The sequence below is a fragment of the Alligator mississippiensis genome, chromosome 5 (assembly GCF_030867095.1).
Source record: "Alligator mississippiensis isolate rAllMis1 chromosome 5, rAllMis1, whole genome shotgun sequence".
NCBI lineage: Eukaryota > Metazoa > Chordata > Crocodylia > Alligatoridae > Alligator > Alligator mississippiensis.
The window spans coordinates 77286731-77308206 of NC_081828.1; the positions used below are offsets into that span (position 1 = coordinate 77286731).

The 21476-nt window shown below is 42.5% G+C and overlaps 1 protein-coding gene across 7 annotated transcripts in view; it reads right to left on the reverse strand.

Moving 5' to 3' along the window:
- Positions 1 to 247: 247 nt before the first annotated feature.
- The window catches only part of PTPN3 (protein tyrosine phosphatase non-receptor type 3), a 312280-nt gene continuing 291051 nt past the window's right edge, over positions 248 to 21476 (reverse strand). For all 7 annotated transcript variants that reach the window (XM_059728511.1, XM_059728513.1, XM_059728510.1 and 4 more), the window contains one exon: positions 248 to 12263. In XM_059728511.1, the coding sequence (XP_059584494.1) occupies positions 12186 to 12263 (78 nt within the window). In that variant the 3' untranslated portion in view covers positions 248 to 12185. The remainder of the gene's footprint in view (positions 12264 to 21476) is intronic.

Sequence of the window (21476 nt, forward strand, 5' to 3'; positions counted from 1 at the left end):
GATTTCAGAAGCTCTCACTATATTTATTAAAATTTACTTCTGTTACAAAAGATATGCATGAGTCTCTTAAAAAATACTGGCTTTGTATATGGAGAGTACCAACTTCGTAAGTCTGTATACTAATACATGCATTCTGGCAGCAGTGGTGTGCAATTTTCATAAAGCCTCAGAGGGAAATGATCAATAAGCAAGTTTTCACAGCAGTCTTACTGGTTCTTCTCTTGAATAAAATGACTATAAAAAGACATATATTACCAAAAATGTTTTATTTCACCAGTAGCCATTAACCAAGAACATAAATGGTGACCATAATAATCTCTGTTCAAACAGGTCCAATAACCCAAGAAATTTATACTGAAAACAATAACCAAAGTTTTATTCCTATAAAAATAAAAAAGAAAAATGATACATTCATTTCGGGAAGAAAGTACGTCTACATTTTTAACAATAAATTAAACTTTGAAATATTAACATCAATTTACATTTTAATGATTTAAAAGATAAGCACTGCTAAGGATATAAAATTATCTCCTTCCCTCTCCCCTCCAGACACATCAACTCATATTACTTTTATGCACTGGCAGCTAAGATCTCAGTAGAAGAAACAACTGGCACAGAAACAATTGTTAACAAAAATACCTAGAATCATTAAACATCTAGTATTTTACGTGTTTTGTCTACATTTCAGAGAAAAATTCTACCTAAACAGATATAAAAATATAAATTTAGCCAGTGAACGTCAAACTTTGGCAGTTACTTGCCAAGCTTTCTGATTTCCCCAAGTTTTACATATTTTATTCCAGTAATGTTGACAGCATGGGACATATATCTATTGAAATAAAGGCTAGGTTTTAATAATACATCATTTATCCTTATGAACATATGCTACATTTTAAAGCTTTGGTAAGACTGCCCCTCTACTTTTCTTGCATCTCTCTATCAATGCTACATGGAAATAGAAACATAAATAAATTATGGTTGATACTTACTGTACAGGAAACTAGAATACATGATTCAGCATTTATTTATTTTAAGAAACCTAGATTTGAAAATTATTTACAGTTGAGAGCAAATACAAACTCCCATCCTAATCTTCCTTATATCTTCCTCAATTTCTATTACAAATTAGGAAACAATTCTAACAACACAGTATCAATGAAATACGTTAAAGGGCACTGCTTAAAAAAAAAAACAGTCAATTGAAACAATGACAGTATATCACTTATTTAACACAAGCTAGTTTTATGAGAGCTAACACTTAGCTGGATTGAGTTTTTCCCCTGACTAGGATTTAAAATGCATCTACGTTGAAGTCATTGCTGTGACTGCAACTTGTGCAATTGAACCCAAATTAGCTTTAATCTAGCCACCTCGGGTTTCAGTAGTATTGCTGCAGGTTGAAACACCTACAAAAGAAGCTGAGTCAATTGACTGAGACCCTAACAGTCAATTGAGTTCCACAGCTGTAAACAGACTTGCTTTTGTTCTGGGAGCAATTCTTTTATCCTGGGATCCTACAGACATACAAGTCCACTGTCCCACTTTAAGTCCTTCTGAAGTATGTGGGATAAAATGTGCTAACATTTTTTGTCAAGACATGGCTGTGTGCGTGTAAGGTTACTGTAGGTTATTCCTAGGATGAGTTGGCTAGGCTGTGTGCTCTTGGTGGCCACTGTTGTGTACTAGCAGAAGAGCAGTAATGCGCTTGGAAGGGTAATGCACAAGTGGCTGTGCCACTTCTGTTTTGATCTGGGTCAAACCCCAGGGCAGTCAGACTCATGTCAAATGAGACATCTATTTACAGCTAGTACTATCAGTGCAGCATCGCTAACAGTAAACAAGTCAGCTACAGTGTCTACACAAAAGTGGCAACAGCAGTGATTGTAGTATAGGTAATCTCTTACTCGGTTTTCTTCCTTGGGTAGAAAAAACAAATTCTCCATGTCAAATTTAAAAATTATGTGCAAAGGACTTTTAATTAATAATGTTTTATTCCACCTGAAGACTTGATATATATAGATATCTAGATCTAAATCTATATATATAGATAGATAGATCTAGATAGAGATACATCTATAGATATATATAGATATATATATATATATTTTACAGATTCTTGTATCTTAAAGAGTTGAGTATTTTGCACAACCTCGTTCCAAAAGATTCAGCTAGACGGCCTCTATCTACCTAGGAATCACTCCTCAATTCTCCATGTTTTGGACATAATGCTTGCCATTTCATAACTTTATTAGTTCCCCTCCAAACCTCTTTTTGAGAGAAACAACCTTCAGAACTTTATTTTTTAAAATTACTATGCAGCAAAGGGCACAAGTCCAATTTGTTATCTTCTTTCTAGGTCAATTTCAACTGAAATGGATTTTTTTTTTTTTGCTAATTATGGAGATTGCTTTCCCTTCCTCCTCACTGAAACAATGCCTGTAAGAACACTGTATAGGTGACGGGCCAAAAAGAGGAAATTTGTATTGTATTTTTTCTTTCTTTATCATGTGTAATTAATATTTTTTTCCTTTTTTATATTAGCCATCCAAGTCTCATCTGCTCTAGAAAAATTAACTTGCCTGCTTTTAAAATGTTTTACTCGTCATTGCTCATATGATGAACAACAGCAGAACTAAAACAATCCTGGGGGGTATCTTAAGCATAAACTGTCTTAAGTACAATCTCATCTGGCAATATTTAGATAGGGTATGAAGAACATAGTGTTTAGAACACTGATAACAGCTGTGAACTTGTCTGTATCAGGATTACCAATGTTGCTAACATCAGTGAAAGTGATGGACTTTAGCAACAATGGGAAACTTGGAAATTTCTGTAGTGTGGACTGGACTAAAAACTGAAGCAATACGTATGAGGTTCATTTTTTCCACCTCCCAGGCCACCTGAGGTACAACGCAATTGATATTTCTCTGGGCGCTTACTTAGTGGAAGAATTAGTATATATTAAATATTATACACAGTGCTAGCAGCCACCATAATCTGGTACTGAATTCCCACATTCCCTGTCTTAATATTTATTTAAGGAAATTTTACTCAGGTAAAGCTTTGTGTTGTCTTAGGTACTGTGCACTGCTTAAATAGGAGTGCAGATAAAAATGTTAAGTATTTGGAAAGGACGAAGGAAAAGTATAAGTACTTGTCCTGCATTTCATGAACTGGGAAAAATTAGAGAAAACTTAAGTGCATCAATCTACACAACCAGTTGAAGAGATGATTATTGAAAAAACCCCATATTTCTAAAACTGGGTAAGTTCCACTGATTATAAATACTGCTCTTTGTAAAACTACTGTTGGGTATGCAACTGGAAAATGAAATATGGTAAAGAACACTGAATCCAAACATATACATTTAACTGCTATACTTAATCTGCTATTGTTAGAACAGACAAGCATCTGAGATGGTTTAACACTGTCTGTCAGTGCCAGGTCTATAGATGGAAGAGAATACATTTAATTAAAAACTAGGGCTATGCGAAGCTTCAGTCCCCGATTTGATTCTACGGAGATTTAGCCTGATTCAGTGGCCGGATCTCTGAATCCGAACTGAATTGAATCAGAGGACCCTTTAATTTCTCTGAATTGAATCGGAACCCTCTGAACTGATTTGGAGAGATTCAGCAAATTGGACACAGACACAGCTTTAAATGTTTTTTCTACATACCTCTAGGTACCAGGAGGCTCATGAATGCTGCGATGCTGGGGTGCATGGAGCGTCCCACAGGAGTGCGGAGGGCTCCCCAACACACTTGGCAGGAGACTCAGAAATGGACCAGAAGCACTTTCGGTTCACTTTTGGGTCTGCCAGAAAGCACGCTGTGGGGTGCCCTGCCGCAGCCCCCCAGCTCAATGACTGGTGCCTCCTGGGTTGGGGGGGGGGAGCACCCGGGGTCCCCCCCATGACTGATCACCGAGCCACCCCCCACTCCGCCGCATACTCCCCAGCGGACCCAGAAGCGGATCAGAAATACTTCTGGTCCACTTCTCTGTTCACCACCAAGCATATATGCGGGGGGGGGGAGGGGGGCCTCCATGCTCCTGTGGGACACTTCATCTACCCCAGCATCACAGTGTTCACAAGCTGCACCCTGCACCTCAACGTATGTTGAAAAAACATTTAAAGCTGTGTCTTATGGCCGAATCACTGATTCTCTAAATCAGTATCAAATCTTCAGATTCAGATTTGGCCGAATCAAACTAGGGACAGTGATCCAAATCAACAAATCGAATCATTATCCCTTATTCTTTGCCGAATTTGAATCGAATAGGGCCCATCTCATGCACCCCTAATTAAAACATTGTTTTAAAAATGATTTAATCATTTACTTGGCTTTCAATTCCCTTTGAATATAAGTGTTGTGTCAGAACTTTAGATTCTGCATGGTTTCAATATACACAAGCTTTTAAACAATTGGAATAATTGCAGGGTTAACAATGGAAATAAGCATTTCCTAATGCACATTCTTTCTGCAAAGGCTTTATGTAATGAGCAAAATAAATTTACCTCTAAGTGCTTTCTTAAAGGACATTTTAAAACAAAGTCAATGTTAAGTCTAAAGAGAAGTATATTACTGTTTAAATTAAGTAATTTTAAAGCTGATCAACTGTGAACGATTGTTATGCATTATTGACATATTTTATGCATTATTACATAATTTTTTTTCATTTTGGCACATAAGGATACCACCCACAAGTGTGAGTTAGTAGGGTATAAAAGTAGGAATAAAACAGATGCAAAATTCATTAGTATTTCAGAGGTACTGTTCTTTAAAAAGTGTTTATCAGCTATTACATAGTGAGCAAGACATCGGATGTAAAGAAAACCACGTTGCTGAATAATTAGGAACATTTTAGACATGCATAATTTAAGGCAAAATCAAGGGCTATGGAGGGATATTTAAGCATGGTATGATTACTGTCTGACCAAGTAGAATAAAAAAAGTATCCAGTCTAAATCACATGGGGGGGGGGGTATTTTACCTGGATTTAGACTGAGGATACATTAGGGGCAAAAGTGGGTTTATGGCACCTTATTTATGTTCAACATATGGTAAGACCAGCTCCTTCTCCCACAGCTATCAAATACCAAATTTTGGCTTCTGTGGTACTCTCTTGTCAAATTTCTAGACACACTTCTAACAGGCTTTTTGGTTTTCTTGCATAGCATATATAAAGCTATTTTGTTAAAATAATATTTACACTTTTGAATCGAGTAAAATGTAAGTACTTTTTCCAGTGGGGAAGAATACATAAGGCCAATTTTTGCAAGCTATGAATTTTGAGTGCTATTTTACTAATAGACTACTTTAAAAAAAATGAGGTTAACATTTTTGTTATGTTGTATAGAGAACCATGATTTCACAGCACCTTCCTTTTTTTAGTACCCTACTTATTTTAGAGGTTTCATAGTAGCTAGGGTCAGGAGGGACCTGAACAGATCATCTAGCCTAACCCCCTGCCACAGGCAGGAATGAATGCTGGGTTCACAAGACCCCAGACAGGTGATCGTCCAACCTCCTCTTGAATTTGCCAAAGGTAAGGGCGAGGACCACCTCTCTGGGAAGTTGGTTCCAGATTTTGGCCACCCTGTAAAAGGTGGCAACTGTAAAATATTGCCTTCTGATCTCCAACCTAAACCTATTCTCCATCAGCTTATGACCATTGTTCCTTGTCACCCCAGGTGGTGCTGGGGAGAAAAGAGCTCTGCCTATTTGCTGTTGATCCCCCCTGATGAGCTTGTAGGCAGCCACCAGGTCCCCCGTCAGCCTCCTCTTGCTGAGGCTGAACAGGTTCAGGTTCTTCAGTCTCTCCTAGTAGGGCCTGTCCTGCTGCCCTCTCACCAAGCAGCAGGTTAAGTGATTAATTCCCACTCATAAGTAAGTACTCAAGTACTCACAAGTACCCAGTTTTCATTTACAGTTCACATATGAGTGACCAAAAGACTGGAGTTGAGAGGACCACTCTACCTTCTACCCTTTATGGCAACTAAAAAGCAACTATAGGCCAGCACGGGTTCGTGGCAGGCAGATCGTGCCTGACCAATCTAGTTTCTTTTTATGATCAGGTTATGAAACGCCTGGACACAGGAGGAGGGGTGGATGTTGTATACTTAGACTTCAGGAAGGCCTTCGATACGGTATCCCACCCCATACTGGTGAACAAGTTAAGAGGCTGTGACTTGGATGACTACACAGTCCGGTGGGTGGCGAATTGGCTGGAGGGTCGCACCCAGACAGTCGTGGTGGATGGGTCGGTTTCGACCTGGAAGGGTGTGGGCAGTGGGGTCCCGCAGGGCTCGGTCCTTGGACCGATACTCTTTAATGTCTTCATCAGCAACTTGGACGAGGGAGTGAAATGTACTCTGTCCAAGTTTGCAGATGACACAAAGCTATGGGGAGATGTGGACACGCCGGAGGGCAGGGAACAGCTGCAAGCAGATCTGGACAGGTTGGACAAGTGGGCAGAAAACAACAGGATGCAGTTCAACAAGGAGAAATGCAAAGTGCTGCACCTAGGGAGGAAAAATGTCCAGCACACCTACAGCCTAGGGAATGACCTGCTGGGTGGCATGGAAGTGGAAAGGGATCTTGGAGTCCTAGTGGACTCCAAGATGAACATGAGTCGGCAGTGTGACGAAGCCATCAGAAAAGCCAATGGCACTTTATCGTGCATCAGCAGATGCATGACGAATAGGTCCAAGGAGGTGATACTTCCCCTCTATCGGGCGCTGGTCAGACCGCAGTTGGAGTACTGCGTGCAATTCTGGATGCCGCAATTCAAGAGGGATGCAGATAACCTAGAGAGGGTCCAGAGAAGGGCCACTCGTATGATTAATGGCCTACAGACCAAGCCCTACGAGGAGAGACTAGAGAAACTGGATCTTTTCAGCTTCCACAAGAGAAGGTTGAGAGGCGACCTTGTGGCTGCCTATAAGTTCATCACGGGGGCACAGAAGGGAATTGGTGAGTATTTATTCACCAAGGCGCCCCCGGGGGTTACAAGAAATAATGGCCATAAGCTAGCAGAGAGCAGATTTAGATTGGACATTAGGAAGAACTTCTTCACAGTTAGAGTGGCCAAGGTCTGGAATGGGCTCCCAAGGGAGGTGGTGCTCTCCCCTACCCTGGGGGTCTTCAAGAGGAGGTTAGATGAGCATCTAGTTGGGGTCATCTAGACCCAGCAGGGGGTCGGACTCAATGATCTATTGAGGTCCCTTCCGACCCTAACATCTATGAATCTATGAATCTTTGGTCACAAAATTAAATTCAGAGGTTTATCCTCCACTGCAAATCCATCACATGGAGAAAGATGACAAAAACTTACCTAAATCTAAGAAGACCCTGAATTTAAGATGACCGCCCCCCATTAACTAAATTCTATATGTGGACAATTTATGTTTGTTATAGTTTTCCATGTTTTGAATCTAATTAATGGGGAATCATCTTAAATTCATCACCAGCACTACTGCAGGTGGAGGGACAGGTGATAAGTGGGGTAGTAATGGGGTAGGTGGGGGGGGACACATGTATCTGAGGAGGCAGTATTGGAGCAGGGGTGGAGGGAGCAATGGGGGACAGGCAGTGTGAGGTTGGTGAGCAGGTAGGCACCTTGCCTCCTGCTGCTGGTCCCCTCTCTCCCTCAAACTTACTTCCTCCTTGTGCTTCCCCCCCCACAGCCATGGGTCCCTGCTCCCCTGCCCCAAAGCCTTTACCCCTACCTGCCCCCCCTGCCACTTACCTTTGCTCCATGCCAGGATTCCCTACCCCTGTTGCAGCCTGGGGCACAGAGCACAGGCCCATAGCAGAAGCACAGAACCTGTACCATGGCTACAGGGCTGGATGGGGACTGTGTTCCATGCTCCAATGGGGACAGTGCCTGCCAGTGCTGGAGCAAAAGTATGGGGGAGGGGAGTGGGAATGGGGGAGGAAGGGTGGAGGGGGCCCGAGGCTGTGGAGGAGTGGCAGGGGGTGCAGAGGCAGGAGGGGGCAGGCAGTAGCACTGCATCTCCAGCCCTGACCCAGGGTTGGGGCCAGAGCTGGAGCTACAACAGCTATCTGCCCTCCATTGCCTCATACAGGACATCAGGGGCTCTGATCAAGCATGTCTGGCTTGGCCAAGCTCCTGGGTCATTACACCTGCCCCCAATACCTGGCTAATGCCCCCAGTTCTCTGCAATTGGATTGGCAGCTGAAAGCACCACTGACGCCTTATAACCATATCTCAAGTCTCAGGCTGCAGACATGCCTTCATACAGCCTCAGTCTATTCTGGCAAGCCTTGTGTTTGCTGCTGTCTGGTTCTCCTAGCTCCTGACTTGGCTTTGGCTTTCCTTGGCCCTCCCCTGAACCTTGGTTCTGGTGCTATCTCTGATTTCTCTGAAACCATGACTCAGCTTGGCTTCCTTGACTCTAGCCTCAGATCTTCCTTGGATCTTGGCACCAGGTCTCCAACTCCTGGCTCCCGACCTCACCTTACAGTTCATACTACATCACTCAGATTTCACCTCCTGGCTCCCTTGGAACTTGGTCCCACACTCTCCGCTCTGCCAATGCAGACCCTGATCTGATGCTCTGATCTATGCGTCCCTGCCTTGCTGACCCCCAAGTTACTCCTAGTGGCCTACCGCAGGCCCAGCTGCATACATCCCAGCCAAACCCTCACACTCAATACCAAGATGAGGGGCTTTTCCCCCTTCATGTTAAATAAGGGAAAAAACCTCTTTCTGAACACAAGTAGTACAGTACTTCATTCTCCAGTGAAGATCTACCTAGGTCAGTTAGAGTACTCATGCAAAACGCAGGAAAACTGAAATAGAATTAGATGACTTATTGGTCTCTAACCCAATATGTGCTCTTTGATTTTTTTTTTTTAAAGCATGAATTATAAAAACTCAATTTAGGGATTTCTGAAGTTAATGCTACTTCAGCAATACCTTAGGTATTGCTATTTCAGATTTGCATATGTAAAGTTGTTCAGAGTCCAAGTGTTAATTTGCAGATGTGCAAGACAGAAGCCTTTTATTCTCTCTAGATTTACTAACAAATAAAAAGAAGAACTATATATGTCAAAATCTGATGATACTGTCTTAAATGCATATGGTATTATGCCAGATAAAGTTGTGCAGTACAGCTGGAGAATATTGGAACTATGTCCTGAAGAAACTTATTGCATTTTGGTAAGTATTATACATTCAATTCAGAGAGAGAGGTATGAGTACTGAAAGAAATATATCAATGGTCTAAAAAACAAATAGGTTATAAAATAATGAAATACTTAATAAAATTAAATGCATGTCACAAGCCAGGGGGAAGTGGGGGAAGGAGGGAGCCTAAATACACTCCTTTTGCTGTCTTGCACTCATTTCTCTTTCTGATCTCTTGTTATAGTATCAGTTACCAGTAACAGAATAACCTGCTCTTTTCATAGCCCGGGATAGGCAGATGTGGACGAGTATACTTCTAAAGTGCTGAGTCGATGCAAAGGAAAACAGAATAATAATAATGACAATAATATAAGTCTCCTGGCAGTGAGCCAAGTGGAAGACAAGGTTCCTTTGCTACTACCTACAGTTGTTATATTTCCAGTGTGGCAGCACTAACCTTTTTTCCAAATATCTGAAAATTCTGTAATATAAATATGTACATATATAGGAATTTGCCTGTATATTTTTCAACACACTTTATACAAGGTACAAGCAAGAATAAGCAGCTCCATTTTACATTGGAGTGACTGAGGTATAAAGAGGTTAGGTGATTTAAAATGAGATAAAGTCAGAATAGGACTTAGAACCAGTATCTTAACTTCCAGCCCATGCCCAAACCACTGAGTAAAACCACTTCTCACTTGCTGACCAACCCACATCACCAAAACTGACGGATTACCTCATTTGTTCTAAAACAGCATTAATTTCTTAACTGAGTATTACCCAAAATAGGTTACCCACCTCCATCTCTGACTAGTAATATAGGTTGCTTGCAGACATTAAACAAAAGAAACAGACAAATGCTGCTTTGCTTTAAACTTGGCATGCTCCTGCACTGAGCCCAGAGCATGCCCAGAAGAGGCAGCATGTCAGTTGGACCCGGCTCACCCAAAGTCTGTATACATCAGGCGCTTTAGTAGGGGTTTTTTTTGGCACTTTTATCTAACAGGTGATTGAATCAGCTTTATATAAAAGCACCAAAAAGCCCTGCTGAAGTGCCCAATCTATGCAGATGCTGCAGAGCCCAGTCAAAGTAGTATGCTTCTTCCAATAAGGTGAATTTTTTTTGTTTGCTTTTTAATGTCTGCAAGCAACCATAATCTCCAAGAAAGAACTGAACCACAGAACAGGGTAGTCAGTGATTTAATAGGTACTACATGAACTTTAAACTATCTTCTGAAAAAAAACCCTGTTGGTCATAAGATGCTGCAGAGTATTCAAGCATAGCAAGCACAATAAAATAATTAAACATTAGATAAAAATTGTAGTGTCTATAATACAAATTATAGTTCTAAAATATAAATGAGTATTTATGTGCATATATATATTAGGAGAAAATAAGATAACTTTCTTTTTGTACACATATAAACATTTGAGTAATATGCTCATGTATAGATTTTTAGACAACTTCCTTATTTAGAACTAAGTTTTAAATAACAGTATTCTATACAATCTCATAGAATATTTTCTCTAAAATTAACACAGTATTTATATAGAAATAAACAGAATTATCTAGGACAATCCAAAAGAGCATACTGAATAAATTAACATCACAAAATTGTGGTTATATTGATCTGAAAGTTCAATTCTCTCCTGCTTTGAAATGAAAGCAAGACCATTGTACCTTAGTATGGATTATTTACCAGTGCACAAAATCATTCTTTCTTTACATAGGAATCTTCATATGAAGTTGGTTGCATTTATTGAAAGGCAAGAGACATTAAAGATCAGCACTGCTCACACTACACAAAGCTGCACTGCACTGGATTGGAATAAGATTTCTGTTGAATTAAGTCAATATTGTATAACTGTCCAAATCCTAGTTACTTTTGTGCCTTCATAAAATTTACACCTTGAATTAGCAGCAATATATTTAATAGGTTCAGTAGTATATTTTCTCTAGTACTGGATTAGACTTTTTACATATGGAATAAGCTAAAGGGTCTAGCAGTCATGTGCAATACTAGCCCATGCCTGAAACTGAAAACTAAAAAGATACAGAGAAACAAAGATTATAGAGGTTCAGGCCTCTAAATATAAGCTTACATTTACAATGTTTAAATAGGAGAAACAGAACATAGCAAAACAAAGTATAAACTGGGATTACTGAAGAGATAAGGGAGCAAAGGAGTGCAATAGACAGGAGCATAGGAAATACATTGCTGCTCAGAGGTTAAACAATTGGAAAACCTGGTCATAGGCCAATGCATTTTATACTCTCACCAAAATAAATGAGTTAGTGTGTCATTTATGCTACATATGACTTGCTGAAAGTGTATTAGTATAGGTGGCAGGTTATAACTTGCTACCAGGTTTATGGGAGTTTGTTCTTTAATTTCTCCAGTAATTCAATACTGAATACTAATTTCTCCAGTAATTCAATACTGATTTCTCCAGTAATTCAATTCAATTACTGGCCAGCCACTGGTATTCTGTTCGTGTAGAATGTTTGAGACATCTTTATAAAATAAACAACATGACCAATACTACCTTGCCTATGATTATTTTGGGACCAACCTCTTCAAAGGTGTTGAGTCCTCAGCTCCTAGCAGAGGTGAAGAGACTCACTACTTCATTAGTTGGGCCATTTTGTAATACTACTACTGGTTTTCCTCTTGTATTTTAGAACGGGCAACATCAGAACTACAGTAATTTCTAGAGAAAAAAGTTGTTTTAAGGCAGCAAGATAAGATACGTGCTAAGGTTTCCACAATTATTTGTTTTCAGTGTGCATGTATATAATGCATATTACATATAATTGCTCTCATATACATATCTACATGTTTCCTACATACTGTACATGATTCAGCATTCTTCTACAGAAATGTAAAGTGCCAGAGTTCAAATATGCTCATTTGTCTTCCCATGGGCTTCTGATAACATTTCTACTTGGTTATGGAAATGAGCTGATTGCTTTCCAAAAACTGGAAGCGCCTTAAAAAGAAGAAATTCAATTTTTCACTGCTGTACTAACTGGAATCCAGTGGTCGAACTAATCCTTCTTTGTAAACACGAAGAATGGCTTCACACACAAATTTGTATTGACTCTGTGTAATGAAAAAAAAGTAAGCAAAAATATTAAAAATCATTCACAGTTAAACTACTGCTTATGATCACTGGTCATATGATAGTACTTAACACCATTACATAGTAGGATTGGAGTGCTATTGTATCCATCATGGTCCATTAAATATGTAAAAACAAGGTTTTTTGGTGGTATCTTACTGGATCAACTGCATAGTTGGGGAAGATGTTAGACAAACAGCAAGTTGATCTCCATTGATCAAAGAACACCAAGCACTACACAACTCTGCCTTAAGAATATGTAAAATCTGGTAATATATTTTCACTTCAGCCACAATCAGCCCTCCCCACAACAAAACCATCAGAATCCATTGATCCTACACACATCTATCACAGAATGTGATATACCTCATCCAATCAGAAAGCCCTCTCAGAAACAATATGGGTGAAACCATACAATCACTATGAGCCCAAATGAATAATCACAAAAAAGATAAAGGATAACTGAGGGAGAACACTTTCCATAAAACAGTATGACCTCACAGTCCTTATACTCAAGAGGAAAAAAAACCAAACACTATAAAACACCTTACGAAGTTGGGTTTGGGAACATAAATTCGTAACTTTGCTAGATGTTAAACACTACAACAAAGAATATGATTTCATGACTTATTGTGCACTAGCTGGTGTCTCTTCTAATCTCTCAGTGTTCAACAGATAATAGGTAATAATTAGCTCATCTATTCAACTACACTTCTCCAGGTTTGAAGTTATTTCTGAACATTACTCTGCTCCTAGTTTACAGCCCTCCTCTAAACCCTTAAGGCCTTGTTACACCTTATGCCATAAACCAAACAAATGCTAGCCAGCTTACTGTTGCTCAGCTTAGTGAAGCAGTTATACCTCAAGACAAAAATGATCTCTGACTATCCTTCAGCTGTGACTTGCCACCAGAGGTTTGGTAAGCAGGGTCAGGACTCAGAGCTGGGGACAGGACCAGTTCACTGCTACCACTGGGCAAAGCCAACATTGTAGCCCTGGAGCTTGCTTGCTCTGCTTGGGCCCAGCGGTCTGGGAACATGCCTGGGGGGTTAGGTACAGGGACAGGACCTCCCCGCTCCACCAAGCCTGGGAGGTGGCTGTGAGTGGTGCAGCCTCCATGCCTGCTCTGTGAAGCCCCAGCTTGGATGGGAAGTGCTGAGCCCTGTGCCACATGCCTGGAGCTCCCCAGCTGCTAAAGGGCGGGGGGGGAGGAGGGGGTGTTGGGTTTCAGGTGCCTGCCAACTGTGGCTGCTGCTGGGCAAGCCAGGTTGGGGAGCCAGCAGCTGGGCCCAGCACAGCCCAGCGGAGCACAGGGTCAGAGGGAACTGGGCTTAGGCTGCCACATTGCAGCCGCCAAGCTCTGCCTTGCTCCAACTGCCCAGCCCCACTGGGGTGTGTCCAGGTCCTGGGTGAGGGAACATGCTAAAGTGGAATGCAGAGTTGGGCACAGGTTTAACTATGGGTCAGCAGGAGGGGTGAGCACCAGCCTGTGTCTTCCCCCCACCCTGCAGGCACCATGGCCTCAGTCTGGCCTGGGCATTCGGAGCAGTGAGCCAGTCCTGGAGGCACCATGGCCACACCAGTGCTGTGGCACTGACTGCCCCTTGGGAACAGGAGGTAGGGCTGTGCAAAGCTTCGGTTGCTGATTTGATTTGGAGGAGATTTGGCAGCCAAATCTCCAAATGTGAATCGAACTGGGAGACCAATAAAAAGGTCTGTATTGATTCGAAGCCTCCAAATAGATCTGGAAAAGATTTGGGCCGTCTCTGCTTGCCACCCGGGCTCCATGCTGGTAAGTGAGGGGCGGGGGGGCGGGGAGCTGGAGGAGGGGGGAAGGAACCATGGGAGGACCCCTACCAGGCCCCAGCCCCTGCCTGCTCCCCCAACCCCTGAGTGACTCCTGTCCACTCTCCCAGCCCTGTCATTGGCTGCACTGCCTGGCCCCAGCATCCCAGCACTTTAAAAAAATTATATATATATATAAAAAAAAAGCCCTGCACTCACTGGCTGCTGCAGCAGCTGTCGGGGCCTCTGGGGGCTCATAGCAGAGCCCCCCATGCAGCACCAGGCAGTGGGGGGCAGTGGGGATTGCCTCCCCCCACCTGACAGAAGCCAGTGAGTACAGGACTTTTTTCCCCCCCCCCCCCCCAAGTGCTGGGATGCTTGGGCCAGGCAGGGCAGCCAGTGACGGGGCTGGGAGAGCAAGCAGGGGATGGGGTCTGTTTGATTTGGAGATTTGGCAGTGGCCAAATCTCCGAATCAGATTCGGCTGAATTGATTTGGGACAGTGATTTGGATCACCAAATCGAATCGCTGCCCCTCGAATTGGCCCAATCTGAATCTGAAGCAAAAACTAGCCAGTTCGCACAGACCTAAAGAGCAGGCCAGAGGCACTGTGCCTGGCCCTGCTGCACCTCAGCATTCCTGCCCCGACTCAGGAGACGTCACTGCATCTTGGGATGCTGGAGGACTGCAATTTGGGCAGAACAGCTTTGGAGAGTGGGCACACTTTAATGGAACAGGAGCAAAATTAGGCAGACTAGAGCTAATGCTGCCCTGGAGTGGCATAAATTTAAGCTGAACAATGAGTGCTTTAAGCCACTTAAAAAGTGTTAACATGCATCCTATCCAGAACTCCAGAAGGCATCTAAAATTACTGTGCAACAGGGCCCTTAAATGTTTGTTTTCTTTTGCACATGGAGTTAATGTAAGTCACTGTTTTAGTTGGTATTTGGCACTTCTTTTCCAGACCCCAAGAAAGCTACTCTGGTCCCAAAAGCTTGCCCAGCATTTCTCCTATCTATACAGTTAAATCAGTAAAAGCTATCACTAAAAAAGAAACCTTGCTTATTTAATAATATGACACCAGCATGTCAGCTACTACCTTCTCCTTTTTCAGTGCAACATTATTAAGCAGGAAAAAAAAGATACAAAAAGGAAGGGAGAGATGAAAATACCATGGCCCCATTTAGTCCCCAGCTGGTACTGTTCACTGTAAAATTCTCACCCCAGATGCAAACATGAGGTCCCAAACCACTGGAATGGGTGACATACAAACATTCATCTGTAAGGACCATAGAGACTTATGCAGCTCTTATTTTCTTTTCCCAAGTACTTATTTCAATGGCAAGTAATTTATTCAGATTATTTATATATTTTATCTAGTACATTTTGTACTGATGTTAATCAATCACATGACAAGTGGCAGTTGTATCCATCTCTTCAACATGCATTACTTGAGGCTTAAAAACATACAAGCTACATTAAGAGAAATGCATCAAACCTTACCTTAATTTGCAAATTGAATATTTATATACAGTAGAACACAACAAATAGAATACATTTTGTGTCTCCTGATTAAACCTTTAAGAGTTGTATGCTCTGGACTCTGCCAACATTGCTATCCAAGTTGAAGTAGCCTTATCCAACATCTGTAGTTAGAAAAGTACAACACATCTTTTTCCGGACACTCGGAATGTTTCCAGGTCACGTTCTTTACAAATGACATTTACAGTGTCTTTTCAAAAGGGGCAGTGAAGAGTTAGAGACCATTTCAAGAAATATGTCTATTTTTTCATTATTTTGCTAGTATACAGAGATTAATTAAGAACAAATTTCCATTTCTATTTGAACTAGGAAGTTCATGTCTGATTTTTGACAATATGATGGATACATGATTGAAAACCATGCATCTTTATGTAAAAAAACCAAACCTCAAAACAAACGAACAAACAAACAAACAAACCGAAGTAAAAAAAGTCTACCTGAGCCTGCAAGCCCATTGGACTAGTATGGTTAACACAAACCAGTTTCTATAGCCAATGGCATACAATGGAGTGGTATGTCGATCATCACATCTGGCTAAGTTGGCTCCCCCAGTTCAAATGGCCAGGTGCTCATTTTCAGCTAGGTCAACTGGAATTGGTATTTGGTGACAGTGCAGAACAGGCTTTAACTTCACACCTTCAGAGGAGTTGGGAGACACCCTAAACTGCTTTGGCACATAAAACCTTGAAAAAGTTAATTTAAAATAGAAAATAAATCAACAGAACTTTATAGCAGCACTAGGGAGATCAAGAGACATATATCTGCTTTTTCAGAATGGACTTCAAGTGGCTTAAATTATTTGGGCCCACAGCGCGCACAGGAAATTTTGCAGAGCTGCTGCGGGCCCAATCAGTACCTCCTTGCAGCCACTGTACAACAGGTCACCAAAACTCCCTATGTGGGATGAGGCTATAGGCAAGCAGGGAACTGGCATGAGCGGGAGGCATTTTCAACAGGGGCAGCTTAACTGGGGCCCCTGCTACCACCAGCACCGCCTCTGGGCTGCCTGTGTACCCCAAGGAGGGGCTGGAGCTGCTGCCTGGCTTTGGCAGTGGCAGCCAAGCAGAAGCTGCTGCTGGGCACCAGGAAAAAAGCAGGAACTGGTGGTGAGTGTAGTTGCCTCCTCCTCTATACGGCTGACTCCCTTTAAGCTGTGGCTACAGCCACTGCTACCACCAGTGCTGCTTCTGGGGCCTTGTGCCTGGTGAAGAACTGCAGGGCAGCACTGGTGTGGGCCCTGGCAGTGGCAAGGTGGAGGTGACTGTGCCTACCACCAGTTCCTGCTTTTTTCCTGGCACCCAGCAGCAGCTTATGACTGGCCCTGGGCTGCTCTGGCCCTGGCCCACCCTGGCCTCAATGAGTGGTGACAGCAGTTGGGCAGAAGCTGCTGCTGGGCACCAGTAAAAAGTAGGACCTGGCAGCAAGTTTGGCCATCTCCCCTTTGCTGCTGCCAAGGCCCTTCTCATGGTGATTGCCTAGAGCCAGTTCTGGGGCTGCCCTGTGGCTCCTCCCCATAGGGCAGCCCCAGAGTGAGCTCCAGACAGCTGTAATGAGAAGGGCCCACCACCAGGTACTAGTTTTTCCCATTGCCCAGCAGCAACTTCTGCCCAGCTGCTGCCACCATTCATTGTGGCTGGGGCAAGCGAGTCCACATTGGGAGCTGCAGGGAACCCGAACCCTTCATGTGGGGTGGGCCTGCGCCTGGGCTGGGGTTGTACACTCAGCCTGGACCTTGGGCCCTGCTGACACAGTTCCCAGATGGCTTCCATAGGGCTGGAGGTGGTGGCAGCAGTCAGAGGGAACTGCAGCTGCTGGGAAATGGAGTCCGGCCAATCGAGCCACCCCACCCCACTGTGAACCTGGAGGTGGCAGGACATATACCACAGGCCAGATGGTGCATGGGCCAGGCAGAACTGAGGGACCTGCTGCGGGCTGGACAAAATCCCCCTGCAGGCCTTATTTGCCTAGCCCTGTTCTGTTCTTCAAGTTCTGCTCTCTCTTCAGTGAAACCATTCCAAAGTTAACTTTTTATAAATCTTGACATAACAATTGCTTTCAAATGTACCATTAGTATTTTTTCCTCAGAATACCATTTTCTTCTTTTTTCATTACTGTGCAACCTGAAGTTTTGATAAGGCTGACCATTTCTGCAGGGATTAGAGAGTAGGCTACAACTAAAGGAACTAAAGGAAATCCCTTGTTCCTTCACTCAGCTAAATTTATCATGTTTAAAACAGTTAGTGATCCTACTTATTAAAACTATCCTTTAAAATTTTGAAATAATCATTACAAAATCATATAAAAAATTACTTCTTTCTGCATATTTTCTCCTTGTTTCTGAGACAAGTCCACTGCTGCCAAGCTGCCATTCTCTTTTGTCTTTAAAGAAATTTCACTGCCACTAGTAACCTCTTTCCTAGTCTGAATACTAAGGCTCTTGCTACCCAGGCTGAAAAACTCTCAAAAACTTTTTTTTGCTTCTAATCTTTTCTACCCTGTGCTTTTTTCATCTCACAATTGACGTTCTCTCCATTCACCCAACCAATCTGGTAATTATATCCTTGATCAAATTATTTCTGACTTCTATTCAGAAGTTTTGCTCTTACAGCTGGTCAGGAATTTTCCATTGACATGATTTTCAGATGAAAAATGCAGTTTCCTCAAATTGTAGGAAAAATTAAATTTGGTGGGTACTTCTCAAATTTCTTCCAGGAAAAATGGAAACAGAACATTCCATTTTAGGTTGATTAAACTTGAATCAGATTTCAGGATTGTTTAACTAAATGAAAATATTCTGTGTCAAGTCAGTTCAATATGGAATTGCTTTTCCTATTATGGTGCCTCGCCTTATAATCTGACTAGGGAGTTGAGCCCAACTGAGCCTAGTTCTTAAGGGAGAACACTACATGCTATAATTTCCAGGATGCAATCCAGTTTCCCTCTGATTGAGCTGGGAAGTGCATTATCAGTTACAAAGCTGCAGGTGGCACTATGGAAAAGGTAATCTACTTAGAGAGATTGGCCCTTAAGGAGAAGCGAGGATAGTAGGAAGCCTCAGTTACAACATCCATGAGGCAATGTGCCACCATAAGGAAGTGCCATTTAATGAAATGAAGTAAAAGTTTTTGGTAAAGTCAACAAGCCAAAATGAAACAAAGTGAAAAAAATATAACTAACACGCAATTTAATTCAATTAAGTCCCAATGCCCCAGGTTGAAAATGCTGACATGAATATGTTGAATTATTACTTTCATATTTCAATTTGCAAAAATGCTGAACTTTGTAACTGAAGCTGAAATTGATTGGAGACCTGGCCTGAACAAGTAAGAACAGGAAAATGTTAAGTACTCTGAACCCCATAGCCCTACTCGACTAAGGGGTTGCAACACATGAGTGGGGTTATGAGACCCATGGAAAATCAATTATGGCACTGGGGTTCACATGGTAAGTAGGTTCATCCACACAAAATGATTAGGAACTATTGCCCTATATGTCTCATGTTGGACCCTATAAATTAAAGGTTACTAAATTTTGGCATTCATTGCTCTGTGCGTTACGGATACCACCATCACCTAATTTTAAGAAGTACTTAGAAAATAAATCATTAGTGAAGAACTCTGATAAGCTCCATGGAACTGCTTGAAAGAAAATTAATAGGTTTGCATTCAGAGCTGGGCTTGGCTGGCATGCAGCAAATAAGGCCTTGGGACATGCATTAAAGGATAAAAGGAGGATAAAAAGGATAAAGGTGGATAAAAAAAGGGACTGTGCGCTATGATTCAGGGCCCCAGTGGGGGAAAGAGAGGTATGTGGTCTTTTAATTAAAGACTTTATTCTTATACCCATGTACAAAAGGGCATCGAGAAACAATCCAGCATTTCCTAATTTAGGGTGATTAAATCTCCAACCCTAACATTCTTTTAACATAGTTTTTGGATACAGTTATATGCAAGGCTGGTATGACCATTATGATTAACATTTCCCAACACCTCTCACTAATAAGACTCCATTTTCAGTTGCTTACAACTTTGCCAACTTTTGATAATTTGGAATTAAACATTACAATGTAAAATGTTCACCAAATTTAACAAATGTCAGCCATAATGTCAGAGTTATTTCCTTAGAGACATGTTAGAGAAAAAACACACTTTTGAATACTAAATTCTCCTGATATTTTCTTTAGAAAGCTTTAGTGCTGCCATGCTTTGGAACAGGTGTTGGATAGTCTCTGTGTCACAGAAATTCGTTTTGCTGTCCTTAAAAAAAATTTGCCCAAATTTGGCCAACCTGTAAATCTCTGAGAACTAAAGGTTCACCCATACTCAGTAGACACTTACAAGACCTTTGCAGCTAAAAGATGATGACTGGAAGTTGAGTGAATGTGCTTGAACCTCTCTCATCAGTTGGACGGGGGCTGGGGCAATGTAGGTACCAAGACACCCAGAAGTTGCAAGTTCAAGCCCATAGTAAAAGCACTCATGGTAGGTCAGACTACAACTGATCTGCAAATTCTGCTAAATACCTTGTCACAAGGACATAGAAAAGGAAAGGGAAACACCTGTATGCAGCAGGATGGCGTATAGCCTCCACCCCAACAGAGGCGCTCTGCCTATGCCATCTACTGACAGCTTTTAGTACAAACTGGGCTAGAGCATACCATATCTGCATAGGGTGATTGAAGTAGGTTTATCTCAAGGGAACTCCAAACCAGGGAAGAAACAAACAGTGATATTGTGTTTTCAGTGGTTCCTGCTGGCTGGTGCTTGAAGAAGAAACCATCTGGTTCAAAGGCAGAAGGGACATAATTGAGGCCAAGCACTTTATGGGTGAAGGTAAGTGATTGAGACAAGGACCTAAGACTGAAGCTACCTGGAGGGGAGTGAGGAGAGACAGAACTGGCTGGCCAAAGGGATTAGGCTGCGGGAATTCAGGAGTGGAATTGAGGGGAGACAAATAACCAGGGATGAGAACTGATGTGAAGCTAGGATAAGAGAGTGGAAGACTGGGAGACACTACTGTACTGGGAATTGACAATGTGAGCAGTGGGGGAAGTGGTAGATGAACTGGACTCCTGGGTATGAGATACAGGAAAAAAACCAGACAAATGAACAGGGAGCGGGGAAGAACTGGGAGTGATTGGGCAAGATAGGTTGCAGGTAAGGAGCCTAGGAGTTGAAGTGGGGAGAAATTTGGAGTGGCTACACAAAGAGCAATGTGACTAGGGGCGTGTGTAGACAAAATGGGGGCCCTAAATTGAAGCAGTGGGTTTTTAAAAACACCGATTCAATTTAGGGCCAAGTAAACCTCTGTGTTGTGCACACACCTGTGCACTTACCTGCTTCTCTGGTGGCAGGGAGGGGAGGGCAAGCTGCCGGATGCGTCCTTGGGTTGCGGCTTGCCTGGTGCTTCCCTCCATGGCAATGGCACCCCGCCCCCCCCCGACAGCACCTGCCCGCTTGGGTGGTCCCACGGGCACCGCAGCTGCGAAGGGAAGCACCAGGCCCCTCGCAGCCCAGGGACCGTACACCCAGATCTAAGTTGGAATATCATCCAGGAAGTCGAAAGTAAGCCCCGCACTTAGAGCCATTTCTTTAGTCTCTGCCTGCCTTCCCAGGCTGCTGCCAGGCTGTCTGCACGGGCTTCCTGCAGAGCCCATGAGCTGCACAGAGACCAGTGCTTCACTCTGCCGCTGTAGGGTAGCAAACAACCTCCTCAGAGAAGTTTTCGTTTGCTGTGCCCCAACTCATTTAAGGCACATTATACTGCCGAATTTGCTACAGCAGCTGGAATTACTGCGCAGTACACCACTCACATGTGGAAACACCAGCACCAACACCATTAAAGTGGTGCAAAAGCATTTAACTCGC